This window comes from Emydura macquarii, unplaced genomic scaffold (assembly GCF_026122565.2).
Source record: "Emydura macquarii macquarii isolate MOO-44397 ecotype Brisbane River unplaced genomic scaffold, CSIRO-AGI_Emac_v2 contig_1230, whole genome shotgun sequence".
Taxonomy (NCBI): Eukaryota; Metazoa; Chordata; order Testudines; family Chelidae; genus Emydura; species Emydura macquarii.
In genome coordinates this window covers 11,015,423-11,033,053 of record NW_027131367.1, presented here as the reverse complement: position 1 = coordinate 11,033,053, position 17,631 = coordinate 11,015,423, and the positions used below count along the sequence as shown (strand labels likewise).

At 39.0% G+C, this 17,631-nt stretch overlaps 1 protein-coding gene across 10 annotated transcripts in view; it reads right to left on the bottom strand.

Annotated features, from left to right (window-relative positions):
* MBTD1 (mbt domain containing 1) overlaps positions 1–17,374 on the bottom strand; it is a 50,739-nt gene extending 33,365 nt beyond the window's left edge. For 4 of the 10 annotated variants that reach the window (XM_067547443.1, XM_067547446.1, XM_067547447.1 and 1 more), the window contains exons 1-5: positions 17,319–17,374; positions 9,470–9,671; positions 8,075–8,214; positions 6,376–6,490; positions 6,194–6,279 (exon numbers count right to left, since the gene is read on the bottom strand). In XM_067547443.1, the coding sequence (XP_067403544.1) occupies positions 6,194–6,279; positions 6,376–6,490; positions 8,075–8,214; positions 9,470–9,671; positions 17,319–17,339 (564 nt within the window). In that variant the 5' untranslated portion in view covers positions 17,340–17,374. Of the gene's footprint in view, positions 1–1,136; positions 1,253–6,193; positions 6,280–6,375; positions 6,491–8,074; positions 8,215–9,469; positions 9,672–16,490; positions 16,593–17,318 lie in introns of those variants that run through there. The other 6 variants (XM_067547448.1, XM_067547442.1, XM_067547440.1 and 3 more) reach the window with 5 other exon arrangements.
* Between the last annotated feature and the right edge of the window lie 257 nt (positions 17,375–17,631).

Below are 17,631 nucleotides of genomic sequence, written 5' to 3'. Positions count from 1 at the left end.
GTCTATTACAAATACGACAATTTCTTTTTCTTGAAACCTGGTCTTTTCATGTTTGACTATATCCCTTAAACCAGCCTGGACAGTAGGGCTCTCCCTTTGGCCATTTGACACAAAGAAAAAACTTGAAGGAAGATAGTTTGTTGTTTATACATAAACAATGAAGTTTTCTACAGTTAAAATTTCTCCATCTAGGAGGATAACCTAATCCAGCTACTATTTAGTCAGCTCTGAGATATTTGTTCTTTCACTTTGCTTCTTTAGGGAGCTCTACTCTACCTAGTTTTCAGTGTGGTCCTGCAACATATATTCTATTAGATCTAAATTTTTTAGATCTTTTTAGATCTGAGGCTTTTTAGAAAGGAAGTGGAACATAAGCTTTTTAAAACTTATATTTATGGATAGTCTGCAGCCTTGTATACAATACTACAAATGGGTCCAAACAGCTGAGAGTGTTAATGTCTGAAGTTATCTGATATAATGCACTGCCTCTTGTTTAATATATATTAATATATTAAACATATAAACCAGTAGTAATATATATATATATATATTATTTTTTTTTAGTTGATTCAGAGAACCCAATAATTCAAATTCCTAAACCGTTAGGGTTCTCTCTTTCCCCGCTCCACAGCTCAACCGATATCAGAGTTGGCACAAAAATTTTATATTTCTAGATTGTGGATTGGTATAGGGGTAAATAGCAGAAAGTTAAATTTGTCCTTGTCTGTGAAACAGTGGTTCTGCTAGTTTCTCCTACTCCAATCCATACGGCTCATCCTTTAGAAGAAGGGAGCCATCCTGGGTAATTATCACTTTATAAGAGCTAGGTATTATTATCTTCAATAATGGTATACAATATATCTAATATACTGTATATCTTTTCTCCTTCAAACCTAATGAATGTTCTTAAGGGAGGAAGATTAGGTAAACTAGGGCTATAATAGCCATCTTCCTTCATGTCTTCTCTCTCGTCATCTGATTAATCAATGTTTGTACAGTGCTTTGAAAAGAAGCATAAAGCACTATGTAAGTACTAAATCTCATTCATCTGCTCACTGGAGGGAGGTAACTTTGAAGTCTGGATTGGCACAGTATGAACTAGCAGAACCATAATTTACAGGTAAGAACAAATTTACCTTTCAGACTCATGACGAAAAGATCCTCCTCAGGTTCCTCCCCAATTAAGGAAGATCTGGTTCACCATTTCCTGATCCAGCGACCACTCATGAGGGTTTATCTGTGAGTGACAGTCACCTTTCCTGTAAGGTAAGTTGTAATCAGGAAGGTCCTGTTGGACACCATCCAAATTCAAACCTCAAGGGTTTCCTAGAGACAAAATGGCTGACCTTATGACTCCCTACATGGTAAGCATCTCAGCTTGGCTGTCTTTTTGTACAGAAACCTTTTGGGGAACACCTTCGGGATTGCCCTGCTTCTAGGATTCTGATGTGAAATTTGGACTGAGAGGGTTAAATCCAAAGAGATGCTGCTGATTCCTGAAATATGTGAGGATAGTATCCTGATACCTGGTGTGTAGATAGTATCTACACAGAAGGTAACAAGAGAAAAGGTGGGTAAGGAAGATTAGAAGTACAGCAGTGCCGCCAATGTAAAAACTGAGATTGCCCCTTTTCAGTCAAAGTGGACTAACAACTGGACTTCTTTTTAATAGAATCAGAGAATGAAAATATTTCTTTCCAAAGTAATATTCATCTGGATGGGATTTTGAAACATATACTACCAGATAAACTTGTGTGCTTTATATTGGCAACAGGATGGAAAAAAACAAGACTAGTGATCTTGCGCATTAAGTTGCCTAATAGCAAATATTGATTAGTGACTCAAAGTTATCCTTGCTTACTCACTAGGAACATTTTGAGGTATTCTCCTTATTTTTTCTGACTATTAAAAAGTAAGCTCTTATTACAAATCAAGAAAAATAAAACAAGAATTTGGGTTAGTTACAAAATCAGAAATGGAAAAAAAAACCCAAGCATATCATGTGATGCTACTATACTAAAATACTATTGCTGTAAAGGTCCCATTGATTTAAATATCAGACTGGATTTTGCACATTTAATCAGACACAAAACAGGTATGTGAAAGACTGGGATTCAGTGACTACAGGAAAGAGGCACAAATTCTATTCCTGGCTCTGCCACCAATTCACTGTCTGCTATTAAATAAGTCACTTCACATCTTTACATCCAAGTTTATCCACCTGTAAACTGGGGATACAACAACACATCTGTGAGGCAGGTAAGTGAGCCTGACTAGTGCTTGTAAAGCACATCGAAAACCTTGAATATAAAGGCAATACAAAAATGCACAGTAGTATTAGGAACATCATCAAAATACACTAAAGATTATCGTTTCCTCTCCATTTGGAAGAGCTTCCACTAAAGGAAACAGCACTGAAGGGAAATAGACCCTTATATTAGACATTAAATACTCAGCACTGAGAAAGGCAAACACACACGTGAACTGCTGAAAACTACTGAATCATTAGATAAGAGTACTTCCATACAAAATCAACAAGACAAAATGAGATCTCATAACTGCTTATCATCTCTTGTTTAACCCTGCCCCATCCAACCAGCTACAGCAGGGGTTCTCAAATTTTCTCAAACCCCTTTTGAAAATATTTCAGGATTTGTCCACCCCTCTCCCAAAAATGATGACCTCCTCTCCGTGCCATGCCACCTTTAAGGGCATATGCAGGGGCTGACAACTTGCGACACTCCCCTCCCCCCCAAAAAACAAAAAAAACCAAACCTTAATGACCCCCAGTTTGAGAACCCTTGAGTGAGAGCCGATGTAGCCAGATATCTTCATTAAATAACAAATTTAAGGACAGGTATTGCAAAATCTTACTCTGCTGAGTACTCTTTTTTACTCCTCTGGTTAGTCCTATTGACCTTAACTGGTATGGGATTAGGCCTTAGATGTATTTAGTTTGGTTTTATGGCTGTGGAATGTGCATTCATACTCATTTACTGAGCACTTACATGTTATATCAGCAGATTACGGTTATGGAGCTATGTTAATGTACTTTAAGCATAGGAGACTACTAGGACCTAAAGGCCAAAATGTTCAAAATTTGGTTGCCCAAAGCCAGTCACCTAAATAAAAGAAGCCTGATTTTCACTGACATAAAATGGATCAGCAGGTGTTTCATACCTCTAGGAATCAGGCCTCATGTCTTGTGCAATACTAAGCACATTGTTAGGGCTTACATTTGTGTTTAAAATTTATTTTTGGGTTAACAGAATTAAGTATTAAGATACATACTTATACAGAAGTCCTACTAAAAAAGATGAAATACAAAGAAAATGGTGCTCAATACACTTTTCAGATAGACAAAAATAAAAGTTTCATGTTTTTTGTTACAAATTCGTATTACAGATTAAAAGACTTGGTGATGTCAGGGAATATATATAGTAGATTCAGTAAAAACAACTAGTGCTCAATTAGCAAGATAATATGAATATTTTTTCTTTAAGGCAGATGTTTTTAGAAGCAACATGAGGACAGATGTTTAGGGTATAGTCTTCAAATGTTTCAGTACAATTGTCCCCCAAAACCATGAAGGTTTTGAATTTAGCACCCTGGATAAATCGTCCATTGACTATCTATATAAAGACTCAGATGTGTCTAACTATTGGCTTATTGGTTTCCCCCTCAGCAAACCATTTTCTGTTCTTATTGAAAAACAAATGCTCTTACAACTTTGAATTCTCTATTTTTGAGCCAGTTGGATACAGAAGCTGTGGAAAGGCATCTTCATGCCTTACTAATCACAAGTCAATCACTAATCTGTCCAACTACCCTTAGGATAAAACAATATTGGAAAAATCTACACAGCTTTCACGGCTGGCAGCACCACTGGAACTGCACTGTTGTAGAAAATGAATATACATTTCCCCCATATATGCAAGACATATGATTATTTTGTTTCTGTGTTTATGGGGGAAAAATTTATATGATCCTGTCTGGAGGTGGTGTATTATAATTTTAAAGAGCAAATGAAAATAAAAACCAAAATAAGCAAAAAACCACAAGCCATAAGAGGACAATGTTCAAAAAGAGTATAAGAGCAATATGCCTACAGACTCTTTGATGAATAGTTTATACTATGTTCTTTGAAGAAAGGTGTAGAGCAAAACTGAATACCAAATCAGACCTACAGTATGCTGAATAATGCCCAAGAACTCCACTGAGGAAGCAAGAACCTAAAAGAAACCCTTCAAGAATGCAGTTGGACTTATGGAACAGAGTACAAAAATACTGCAGGGCAGGAAAAAGAAACAGGTTTCAGGTATAAGAACTTATGTAGTAGTACACTGATTGTTCTTCAGCACTGCCACCACACTATATATTCTAAATGTTCTAAATTCTAAATTCTAAAATTCAGGATAAAAGTATGAGAATCAATATAGTGTGTATTTTAAGTTACTGATGTGCTATTCTGCTTCATGTGTGCAGCAGTACGATACCAAATTGTAATTAGATCTTTTAAAATTAAGTAGCATAATACTGCAAACAAGCCCTGCAATTATTTCAAGTTTTTCTTAAATCAGTTTACATTATCCTTGAGCCATTCCAGAATATGGTATGAAGCAATCAAAAACAACAGAGCACAGTTTACACCCTTCTTCTCACCCTCCCTCCCCGCCCCCCAGCAAAATAGAGATTTTTCCATTGCACACATTCTTCAGTTATATTTGAAAGCAAGATTAAGTAGATCGAATGTCATTTAGCATTTGCTGTTAAAATGGCACAGGCTCATCTTAACACTACCTGTTACTTTTTATAGTATGTATATTATTGTGAAACCAAAATGAAAAAATGGTTGTATAAGCACGTCGAGTTTGGTACTGAATCATAAAGCTACACTACTGCAGGGCTTTGTTCTGAGCAACATTAAGCATAAAGGGCTCAATTCAACAAGGTTGGAGTGCCCTCAGTTCCCACTGACTAGGGTGACCAGATGTCCCGCTCTTATAAGGACAGTCCCAATATTTTTTTTTTTGGGGGTGGGGGGTGGGGGGGTGGTTTTCTTAGATAGGCGCCTATTACCTCCCACCCCCATCCTGAGTTTTCACACTTGCTATCTGGGCACCCTACCACTTACTTAGGGTTTGACAGTGCTCTGCACCTTGCAACATCTAGCATGAATTTTAGATCTGGTTGGAAACATGTTTTCAGTTGAAAAACTTTCCATGGGAGAAAACTAACAATAATCTCCCTTTAGCTCCCATCCCCAAAATAAATCCATTTTCATTGAAAATTTCAATTTTGACTTTTCAAGAAAGAAACTAAAAGGTTTAGTTTTCAGCTAAATTTTTTTAGTTTCCCAATATATAAATAAAATAAATCAGAAACTATCTAGGAAAGCAGATGTCTTCCATGAAAATTTTCACTTTCTCAAAAACTCAATTTCCATAAAAAACCCATTTTGACTGAAAATTTGTGACCAGCCCCAATTAATTTATTTTGCAGATATGAAGCAATAGAGAATTTTAAAAAATATGGATGTAACTTGCATATGAAGCTCTTAAAGAATATGCTTCTAAAATGGTTCTGAGACATACAAATGTGCTATCTAAAACATGAATTTAATATTGTGTCTGTTGTAGCCAAAAATAAACCAGATACTGCTGACAGAAGCTCACATCTAAGATGTTTAATGGCTAACTAAGCACTTTTTGTACTTCCATACAAAGGAAGAAAGTGTACTATGTACAAAGAAAAAGAAAGCGAAGAAGAATAGCTTTATCTTCATAACTACAGAAATTCTCCTTCTTTCCAAGTAATACAGCTGACAGTAAGAATCTAATGATGAAATAAGATAAAAATAAACCTATAGCTGAAAGACCAATTTTAAACATGCTGGAGGAGGTCTGACTTGGTCTAACAGGTCATTTCCATCTTTATCTATTACTGTATCTCCAACTGGTTTAGTTTACATTCTATACATTTGAACTAATCTAGAATTGTGCTTTGAATATGGGAAAGATAAGTTCCCCAGGCTTAAGATACCAGCCTTTTATTTTGTGACTTTGAACCTGTCGCATATATAATGTAGTGCTAAGTGAACTGATAAAGTATTAAGTAACTGATTTGGTTGCCGCTTCTTGATTAAAATAAATTAATATGTCTCAGAGGAAAAAAAATAGTGGAGGAAACTTACGTGTTTAAAACAGGTAACAGGAGCTGCTGTTAAATTATTGCTAGTAATGTAGTTACCCCAGCTGAAACCTTCCACCGGGACAGCTGCTAAAAGAAAGTTATTTTGTTTAGGAAGCTGCACAAGTGGTGAACAGCAGATCTTATGTTTCAAGAATTAGTTTCATTTCTATGATACATAGTTACCTGTTTTAGTCTTCACTTGGTTCTGCAAGGTAGCCTGGTACTGAGCATATGCTGCTAGTTTAGCTACTAAAGGTTGTTTCTGCAGAACTTTAGCCTTCTTAGTTGGAGGTTTACCCTAGAACAATAAGAGTTAAGTAAATAAAGCCTTTCAAAACTCCCAACTGGAAACTTTACAAAATGTGCAATGTGCCTCTCACACGACTACAAAAAAATCACTTTAAAAGAGTTTAAGAACATTATATGATTAATTTTGTACACAAAATGCATCTCTCATGAGGCTATCCTGGTAGGCAAAAATTTTAACAAATAAAACAACATAAAATAGAAGTTGTCCAATCAAGTATCACGAGCTACACTTAGCATTAGTATAGTTTAAACCCACATAAGATGACTCAAGGGAACATCTGACGCATTATTTTTGCCTACATATGGAAACTTGCATAGCACACACACTAGCTGCTTTTCTAAAGATAATGGGCAAAGGGACTGGACATCTGCAACTACCAAAAAAGGCAAGTTAAAAGCAGAACCTTAAATCTAATTCTGAGGGCCATATCATGGCAGTCATTAGGCAATACTCCCACAGATTTAGGTTGGTGTTCCATGTGAGAGAGACTGGTAGGATATAACCTTGATCTACTACCAGGTTGAAACTTCGCTTTCTATTAATGTTATTTTTATAACACATCTACGTTAATTTAGTTTATTTAAAAGTTTAATTAAACACGGAAAGGAAGAATGAGAATTAAAACAGCTTATAACACACCCAAATTAATACAGCTCATGATGTCAATCTGTACATAGGGCCTTTTAAAAACTCTAATTTGTGAATAAAATGATAGCAATGGTTTAGCCATTACAATCTGTGAAGCAAACAAGTACTTTGGGGCTAAACCTGTGGATTATTCAGATGCCACACACTTAGGTTTCAAAGATTATCCAGCTCTTTCCTCTGCAAGTGCAGTGGGCCCATGGCAGCACAATTTATGTATCTCATGTGCACAAGAAAACTAAATACTCACAGAAAGTGCACCATAAGAGTTCTTTGAACAGCACCATGCAAGGCACAAGTGGACTACAGCATCTGCTACTGCACAAATCATCCTTTCTTCCACCTGCCCCTGCCTGTGGACCACAGGAACTATTTTGGCTACTGAGTTGGAGTTGCCTTCACAGCTTCTCCACAGTTTGGAGGAGGGACAGGAACTCCTTTTCTACAATCCCATTTTCAATATATCTGCACAACCCACTCAGGTTAGGTGTTGGGCACAAGATTTGCCCCTGGACCCTTATAAAGGGTTGATCTCTATTTTTGTTATTAGTGAAGCCATATTTCAGGCTAAACTCATTTCTGCAATAAATCCGGGACATTTAAGATTAGTTTAACTTTAACTATACATGGTGCTAATGTAACTTTTAATCTTATTTTCCTGTAAGTGCTAAAAAGACTAGGTTTTAGGTTTAGAATTTACTCAGCAACATGAAATTTGCACTCAATGTAAACTGCAGATGAATAATATAATAAGTTTTGGCTCACAAAAACAGCTATTAATATGTTACTATGAGTTTACTAAAAAACTACCTAATTTAAAAAAACAAACAAAAAAACACCAATGCATGAGCTCAGATCAGCTAGACAGATAAATGCTTATTTGTAAAACATGCAAGGATAAGTATATAAACAAGATGGTTTCTGTACCGTTACCTGAAGTCTGGCCAGAATGCTGGCCTTCTTGGAGTTTGACGAATAACTTCTAGAGCACGAAACACTGCAGAAACGCTTTGTCTTAGAGTAAAAAGCATCTCGGACACCGACCATCCCACACATCTCACAGGTAGCTAATCAGAGGAGAGAAAAGGCTAAACTATAAATTGTGATAAAAATTTCAGATTAAATGAGAAGTAAAACCCAAGCATAAGGTTTCCATAATGAAGGTCTTATGGGTTGCAGCCCCACTTAGCTTCATTTTTACCCGTTAGACACCAAACCATTTCTTGGGCCTTGATCCTGCAAAGACTTACACATGCTTAGCTTTACAAAATGACAAGTCCCACTGACTTCAGTCGAACTACTCAAACGCCAAGATCTTTGTCTGTTCAAGGCTGAAATGGTGTTGTCCCCTCCAGTTTTCACTAGCAGAAATGAATGACTCATCCAAAGCTGATCCTCACCCTGCATGCTGCCCACTTGTAGGATTAAAGAGACTTCTTCAAGTGTGCATCTATGAATGCAGACTTCATCAGATGTTTACTGCTCCCAACCCAAAATAAGACTTGTGTCTCTTCTCTACTTCCCCTTGAATCACACATAAACCGTGCCCATGTATCCCAACCAGTCAGCACCCTCATCCTGCTTGCACTACACGCTTTATGGGTTACACTACCCAGTCAGCTCTAGGACAAGTAGAGAAACAGAGGCTGAAGGGACTTGTGCCACTGTGATGCCCCAAATGGGTTTTATCAAAACAGAATTCCATGGGTGGGTAGCATATCTGGCCTGATGTTCTTCTATGATGATGAAGGCAATTTCCCTATTTGCTCAAAATAATATGGTTCCAGACATGTGGAGACTGAACAGCTGTGGGCTGACACAGTGACTTAATAGTGGTAAAGATTTGTTACTAGCACAAAAAGAAAACCAACAAAAAAAAAGCTTTAATGCACTACTAAATTATACAGAATAATGCAATTTAGGATTCACCTCATAAAAATGTTGATGTTAAGAGGATTAACCCAAACTTTAAGAATTAAGACTGGATTGGCACTTTAACAGAAATCTGAGAATTAAATCGTATTTAAATACAAATCTACATGGTATAAAAATATATACATCACAAACATTTGTGTAGCATTTGTATCTTTCTTGAAGGTGAATATAAATTATTTCTGGTTTCTGACTGCCAGCAGTAAAAGTCTTCAACTGATCAGCTTTGTTCTCACAAAGAAGGCAAAAGCATTAAGGAGTCAACGGGTGTCCTCAGACCCACACAAGTGACATCTCAGCTTAAAATAAAACACAGAATATGGTGATATGAGAGTCACTGGATCCATATGAAAACCCACAAACTGAATTCCAGAAAGTTGTTGTACTCACCCATGCCAGATTTACCATCTGGATAAGTATAGACCTGTCCATTATTCTTGATAATGGGGAGACTGGATGGTAAGGGGGCAACTTCTTCTTCACTCTCATCAGAGCTTGAACTGCTACTAGTGTCCTCACTACAACTATCATAGCCGTCAAACATCCCGAATGAGTCACGTCTCTTCCTTTCTGACCGTGAAGAATGCTCAGTCTAAAAAGCAATACAAAAAAAAAAAATCCAAGAAAAATTAGAATACTCTTAATGTAAAGATTTTGGAGATGCAGTGAATCGCAGGTTGAATTAAAGGCCCTATTCATATCCATCCTCCTTAATGCTCACAACAGAAGACAACGGGCCTCATTCTCCTCTCACTTACAACCATTTTAAATTGACATAACTCCAGTGAGCTCAGTTGATTTAGTCCCAATCTATGATGGTGAGAGAAGATTCAGACCACTGTGTGTTTAGTTATGGTTCTGTACTGCTTTTCATTTTTCTCTGTGTTAACTGCTGAATGTGATCAGATATTTCTGTGTATCCACTATCCTCCCTGCATTTCCCTCACACATACTTGCAATCACCAAAGTAGGAGAATCCCAAAGACTGATCCTTTGCCTAGTGGTCCTTCCTTAGCAGCTGTCAAAGGCAGAATCACATTCACAAAAATCTCAGAGTCAGACATCTGTGATTTCATGCCTTTGTTGTGCATCAAGACAATATTTCATGGTAACATGCGCAATTTAAAAATCTCATAACAAGAAGACATCCCTTGCAGACCATAAAACTGACATGTTACACACAATAGATAGAAATAAGACTTCTTGAACTAGACCTCAATTCAACCCTAACTGAAATCAATGGAAAAATTTTCATTGACTTAAAAAGACCAAGACCAAGTCCTGACAGTCAGGAAAAAACCTCACCTGCAGGCCATTATTTATTGCTATTATAAGTTAACTGAGCTTGCATCTCTTTATTACCTTGTGTGTGTGTTAAAGTTAAGTTAGCAATTGAACAACACGTTGCCATGGATACAGTGTTCTGGTAACAATCCTGGTCAGTTACAGATCAGCACACTAACCAACAGAAAAGCAAGTCTTCTTCCTCAACATTCCATTAGATTTGTAACTTCTTATGGTTAATGTTTAATACTGTATTGACTAGAGCACCCAGCCTAGGCCAACCCCTCTGTCAAATCATTCACAGATTAAAGGAAATGCACTAAGGGAAAATGTTTTAAACTCACACACTTTATGGCCAGAAGGGACCATTATGATCATCTAGTCTGACCTCCTGCACACTGCAGGCTACAGAACCCTCACCTACACACTCCTGCATGAAACTGGGGGAGAAATTCTGGCCCCCATTAGTCAATGAGAGTTTAACCATTGATTTTAAATGAGGCCAGGATTTCACCAGGGAAACTAACATGTTTCAATAAGGTATGGAGCTATGAATCTATCCATCCTCAAGAAGACCACACTTACTAAATATGCAACTCCTGAAATACCAGGCATCAAGAGGGTTACCAGTACAAACCTGCTAAAGGTGGCACAACATTCCTCCTCCATAAATCTTGTGCTTCCTGTTATATCAACCAAGTGAAATGGGGAAGTTTTGGTTTGGGGAAGGGGCTGTCTGTGTACATTTAAAAGAACTTCTTTAAAATATTTTTATTCAGACTTTCGCCAAAGGGTGAGTGGCATCTGTGCTAGGTGAAAATGTATTTCCAATATTCTTAGTGTTGAACTGCAATTATTATTTGCATTGTATCTGTATGCTTAGGTATTTGTGCAGCGCACATTTTACAGACTGACAAAACTAGTTTTTCAACAGGAAAAATATATATGCTTTCAAAATAGTAACTCTAATGAAGAATTTTACGGATGAAAATATTTGTGTCATGCATAGACCATTAGACCATTCTCACTTGGCCAAATAACTGCAAACATGTCAAGATTCTAGAATCAATGTAATTATCCATGCAACAAGGTCCAGATTATCAGGGAAACATTTTCAGGATATCATGGGAGTGAGGAAGTGCATTTAAAAAGTATATCAAGGGACAGATATTTATAATGTAAAACAAGCATCTGATCTATGCAGAGCTGCTGAACTACATAACAGATGTAGCCTAAAAATAATGAGAAATGTGGCAATGAAGGAGTTAAGTCATGCCACAGGAATCTATAATTTACTCCTGCTGTATAGGCAGGGCAATACTGTTGGACTATGTGGTCTGGAATCTTAAAACACAAAAGGCTATAGATAATAAAACAACAATAGCCCTATTTCAATGGTTCAAACAAGAGAGGTTAATTTGGCCTGGAATAAGATTCATGAAATAAATATTTGTTTATGTTTGGCTTCATATTTGTTTTTTGACAGAAGGAACTTCCCCAACAGAGAGATGTGGGTAAGGACCGACAATACAAAAGAATATCTCTAGTGGCCAGCACCAGGATGAAGTGTTGGCAGCCCTTCTCTTTCCTAGTCTCTCCCTTTCTTTTTAGGTTTTGATCATTTTACTTTGAACAAGATGCCTGCAGCTAGATAAGAATGTGAACTTGCATCATGACTCCACTTCTGTGACTTCAATCCCCCCATGGCATTCATAATGACCATTAGTCTATTTCTCGTGTCTGTGGGGAAACCTGCTAAAATGCAGGAACATAATCTTAATCAATTCTGTTGTTTTTCCCACTCTATGAACTAGTCCAAGCATATTTTCTTCTGTTGCCTCTTCAAAGCCAGTTACCACTACTAACAGTGAATCTGACTGGATACAGCTGTGGATAATCTCGCCCAAATTTACAAGATGTCTTAACGCCCAACAACGTCTTCCTTTCCTTAAATCTTCTTGTATTCTGACTCCCAGCAATCTTAAAAGCTCTCAGAATTTCAGAATTTGCAAGCTTTAAGAGCTGTATACAAACAGACATTTAATGTTGTATAGCCTTATATTTATTTATTCGACAAGATCTTGAGATCCCACTCTAATAAGTATAAAAAGAGGGAAAAGCATATATATGCAGGAGAAATTTAGGGAGACAGAACGCAATTTACTGAAACTAGAATTTTGCCAGATCAAGCCTAGCATCTCTACTCTTGCAATATGTGCCACAGAAGCCTCCTTTTAATATCTTGTTGAAAGACTGAATCTGCAGCAGCATAAGCAAAAAGTACTAGTTCTAGAATCACTGATAGTGCTTCCCACAGGACTTGGATTTGCTTGGATGTCCTATCCTGCTTTGATTATAAGACATGATAACATCACAAACCTCAGCGGAATAACTATCAGTAGAAGGGGACTAAGTATAACTTTTAGATTTGCATTCAAGTACCTTAGTAATCATCAATAGGTGAAAAGAGCTGACAGAAAGCTCTGAGGTTTTGAGAACTTACTCTTTTTAAAAGTCTGCCTGAAACTAACAGTGGCTTTAATTTGCCCTAATAGAATTATATCACATTATGTAGTTGACCATTAGTACATAGATATACTTACCGTGAACTGCATATGTGAAAAGGAAGGAAAAACCCAAGCACTTTTCAATGCTGTATTTAGCAGGAAGCATACTGTAGAAAATTTGCATCAATGTCAAGATTAGGATTAGGATATAGGTCAACTAGGTTCAGCTACTGATAGCATAAAGGAGGGGAGCTTTACCTATTAGTATCCTTTTGCAAGGAATACTGGGAAAAGTCTGGGACCCTATAAAATACAGATTTTTTTTTAAAAAAAACCTCAGTCAGTTTGAAGAGTGGCAGCATTGGAGAAAGGTGACTAACTGAAGTAGTGTTGGGGGAAACACCATCAGAGATGGGTATGTTAGCACAGGGGAGAGTCTTAACTTCTGGAAAGAAGGTATTGGCTCTGGAACTTTAGGCACATAGGCTGTGGTTTTCTTCCTTAAAGGGATCATGGACTCCTCAGCAGGAAAAAGACTTTGGGCATACTTGGGACACATTGAGCACTGAAAACTTATGGGGACATGGAATTGAATGCAGTTACTAGTGAAATAAATACTTATGTGGCTTTTTAAAGAACTGTTGCATTTGCGCCTTCCACCACACAAGCATTCTGACCCACCAGTGAATGCCTGGTGACATACAGCATATCTATAAGAAATATCTGAAAACACTTAACCATTCAAATAATCAGGTGCTATCATACAAAAAGTTAACTTTTTCCTCTTTCTAAAACTGGACATGCAACTTTGTCTAAACTGGTATGTGCCAATCAGATAAGTGGAAATTATAGTTCTTACTATATGCAATTATCTGATCTGCATGGTAATCATAATAACTGCATATGGAAACTAAGTATATGATTGCATATGTTCTTTGTACACAATAGTGTGCTTTTTTTGTTTGTTTGTTTGTTTTAAATTGGGACCATCTACAATACTATTGATAAAGGTACTTTACATAAGCCAAAACACAACACAAAACAAAGCAAAATAAACAACTTACCACAATATCCAATGCATAAATACTTCATCAAAAAAACCCTCCTAATCAGTGTCGTTTTGGATCGTGAACTCAAACAGTGGCAGGCAATCATGGGCAGTAAATTCCAAAGGTGAAAATCCTCAACTAAGAATGTCCTACTACTGAGCCTGGTAGCTTTACAGCCAGAACATCATAGCTGAGCATAAATGCCATGATAGGACAAGCTGAAAGTGGAAGTGTGAGGGAGGGTTTTGAAAATTCAGGTTCAAGAACTGCTTACAGCAGAAAACAAGGAACCTGTGCAGAACTTTGAATACAGTTTATGAGCTAATAAAGGCCTACCCAACATATAGGTTGACAGCTGCATCCTACTTCAGGTTGAGTCTGCAAGTGATATTTAAAGCTAACCCTTAAGTACATTACAGTAGTACAGAGAAGAGGTGAATGTGGCATGGATCAACATTGCATTAAAGGATCGGCATAACCTCTAGGTCAGCTGCATATGACAAGGCTGCCATTGCTATCCAGTATCCAGGAGCAGTGACTATTTAACCAAATATCCTCAATAATCAGGCACTATCTCTGTGCAACATTTCCCTTCATTTTAGAAAAATACTGCAGTGTACACATTCCTTCTAGTCAAGGGACCATTAACCTTATATGCAGTAATCTCAGTCCTAGCTCTGGGTTCGATCAAACTCTAAACCACAAAAAACCTGAACTGGTTATATTACAACGCTTTTTAAAATCAAACTGATCAAAACAACTTTCCCTAGAGCTATGTATAATTCTGTTCCCTGTTGCACTGTGAAATTAATACCTTCTCACAGCATTACAACAGTAGGAAACGCAAGCAATTAAGCAGTAACGTGACCAGCTTTTTTTAAAAATGTACCTCTTTCCTTCTGATTCCCTGCAACCCCATAACTTACCTACCAGTTTTGGACAGGGGGTTTTGAGACATTTACAAATATCATTTCTATCTGAATATTTTACAAAAGTAATAGGTCAAATGACTAGCTGAGAAGCCATAGAAATACACTTTTGCTTTTAGTGTGTTTGTGCCTTTGAAATCATTTCTTTATTATCTGTTTCCCCTGTATGTTTGGCTTGCTGTTTGTAGCTTCTGTTTTATGGGCCTTTCACACAGCAACAGTGAGAAAAACTGACTTAACTGGCAGTTGACGGTGCTCAGCACATTGCAGAATCAGACCCAATTTTAGGGATTAAGGAAAAAAATGATACAAGGAACATGAACCCTTAAACACTTTAACTGATGTTACTTGCCCCACAGTCATTTATTTTTATGAAGCAGAAACTAAGGAAATCATGGCTCGATGCCCCAATCCTGTCCCACTGTGTAAAGTTACTCACATACTTAAGTGTTTTCAGGACCAAAGCCTAAATTATTTGTTCCTTTGTATGTTAAATAAACGTCCCAGCTAGGAAACTTATCCTTCCTAGGTTTTCCGGTAGTCTGTGTTACAACTTGCTTAAAAGAGCTAATTAAAACTGACTGTATACCACTGACTTACAAAGCTTTTATTTTATAGAGCAGTGACTAATTACTTTCCTGCTTGTAAGGCAAGTTTAGTGTACAGTCTTTCAGATCTAATTTTCTTCCAGGTTGGTTCCTTAATACTATAAAAAACCTAAAGTGTGTTATTTTCCTCATCTTGAAGCTTTGAGACCTATGTATTACTCCCTGACACCTAGGGCTGCCTCTAAAGCTTTAAACATGACTTCCCTTTAAAAGAAATGAAACTTTTAAAGGGACACTATCAATTTAAATATGGCCCAATATACACATTTCGTAAGACTAAAGGTTTATAAAGACCACCATCACAAACAAAATTGGTTAGTCAATTTAAAAAAAGTCTACTAAAAACAGTAGCTCTTTAAAAAAATCAAGCATTTTCATGCATCCTGGAAACCCAATGCTACAAACCTGAAAGTGAAACTAGCTTCATAGTCCTATTGCCCAAGCTGAGAGAAATGCCAAAAGTCAACAAAACCATAAATTAACACATTGGACTTTTAAAAGTAAAAGCATTTTAAAAATCCCAAGTTGTCATTCATAACATAGGTAAAGAGACTGCAATATTTGAAAAATCTAGTGTTTCATTAAACCCTCACTGTAAAAGCCTTAATTGCAAAAGAGCTACTAGAATAATAAAAAAGTGATTTCCCCCTAATCTCCCCCACCAGTGAATGGGAATCAGGGCAGGTCTGAATTGCTCAGTTAACAACAAACAAACGAACAAACAAACCCTTTTGCTATTGTTTCTGGTTATCAGGAGAAAAAAGGGCAGCCTGCAGAGACCTGAGGTCTAGTACAATCTTAGGAAGCAAGACAGGATCACAACAAAGGTACCCTGTCTGAACAGGTTGTGCTGTCCTCCCACCTTACCAGTTTCCCTCCTGGTGATGACAGATATTGCAATGTATTTCAAGAAGATATTTAAAGTCTCTCTCATAACACTGCAGAACACCCCCTTCCACTGTGCTCATTCACTGTCCCAGTTTGACTAACTCCAGGTAATTATACCAATTACACATCAACTGTATGCAACCTACTCTGCATTCGCTGCAACCAACTCCGGTCGCAGCGTCTGTTCCAGCGCTGTGATGCAGATTCAAGTGGCACGAACAAAACTCCCAGCGACAGGTCTCGCGGAAACTGAGGGAAACCCGACAATGACCGCAGGAGGAATCGCAACAAAAGAAAGCAGCACAGCAGCCCCAGCCGGGATCGGAGCTGCAGCCCTCCCACTCCGCAGGCACACACGCGGGGGCCGGGCTGGGCCGGGAGGGGCGGAGACGAAGAAGACAGCAAAAGTAGCTTAAAGCACCGTAGCTTGTGACGGCTGCCGTTTCCCTTCCTCTCGCACACAAAGCCCCAGTGCTTTCTCCGGGCGCCTTCCCCACGGACCCCGGTGCCGCGGCTGCGGGACAGGTCCCTCCCCTCCCACACGCACGGGGGAACCCAGGAAATGCTGCAGCCGCGGCTCTCGTGCACTTCGCCCCCCCGCCAAGACATACACACGCAATAAGAAGAGAAGCTGAAGGGGGCTCCTGTCCGCTCCCCTCCCACACAGACGCTGCGGCCAGCACAGCTGCTCCGCTCCGCTCCCTCCCCCCGCCGCAAGGAAAGCTCGGCCCCCCGCCCACCTCCCGCTTTGTTCCCACGGCGGCTGGCTGCCCTCCCACGAGCTCCGAGCCCCCCACTGCCCCTGCAGCCCGCCCCGCAGCGCCGGCCCCCCACGCGTCGGGCTGCTCCCCACAAGCACTGGACTTCACCCCTCCCCCCGCGCTCAGCCCCCCCACGGCACCCCCAGGTAACCCAGGCGAGCACACCCCAGCGGCGACCGTTGCCCTGCCTCCCCCCGGGGCTGTGCTACTCACCAGGTCCTTTGTGTTTTCCATCAGGCCCTCATGGGCAGGGGATGCCTGCTGCTCTCCCCTCCTCCCCTCTGGTCCGCTCAGCCCCCTCCCTGTCTCCCCCCTCCCCTCCGAGGGGCCGGGCCCGGCTGGGGCAGGAGGTGGCCTGAAAAGTTCAGCCTCTCACTTAGGCAGAGAAAGAAATTCAACTCCCTGCCCAGAACATCAACAACACTAGCATAACCGCACCGCGCACGCGCAGCGCGTAGCCCATCGCGCGTTCTCATTGGGCCCCCAGGTCTTTTAGAGCCTCCTCGCTTGCCATAGCCACCAGGAC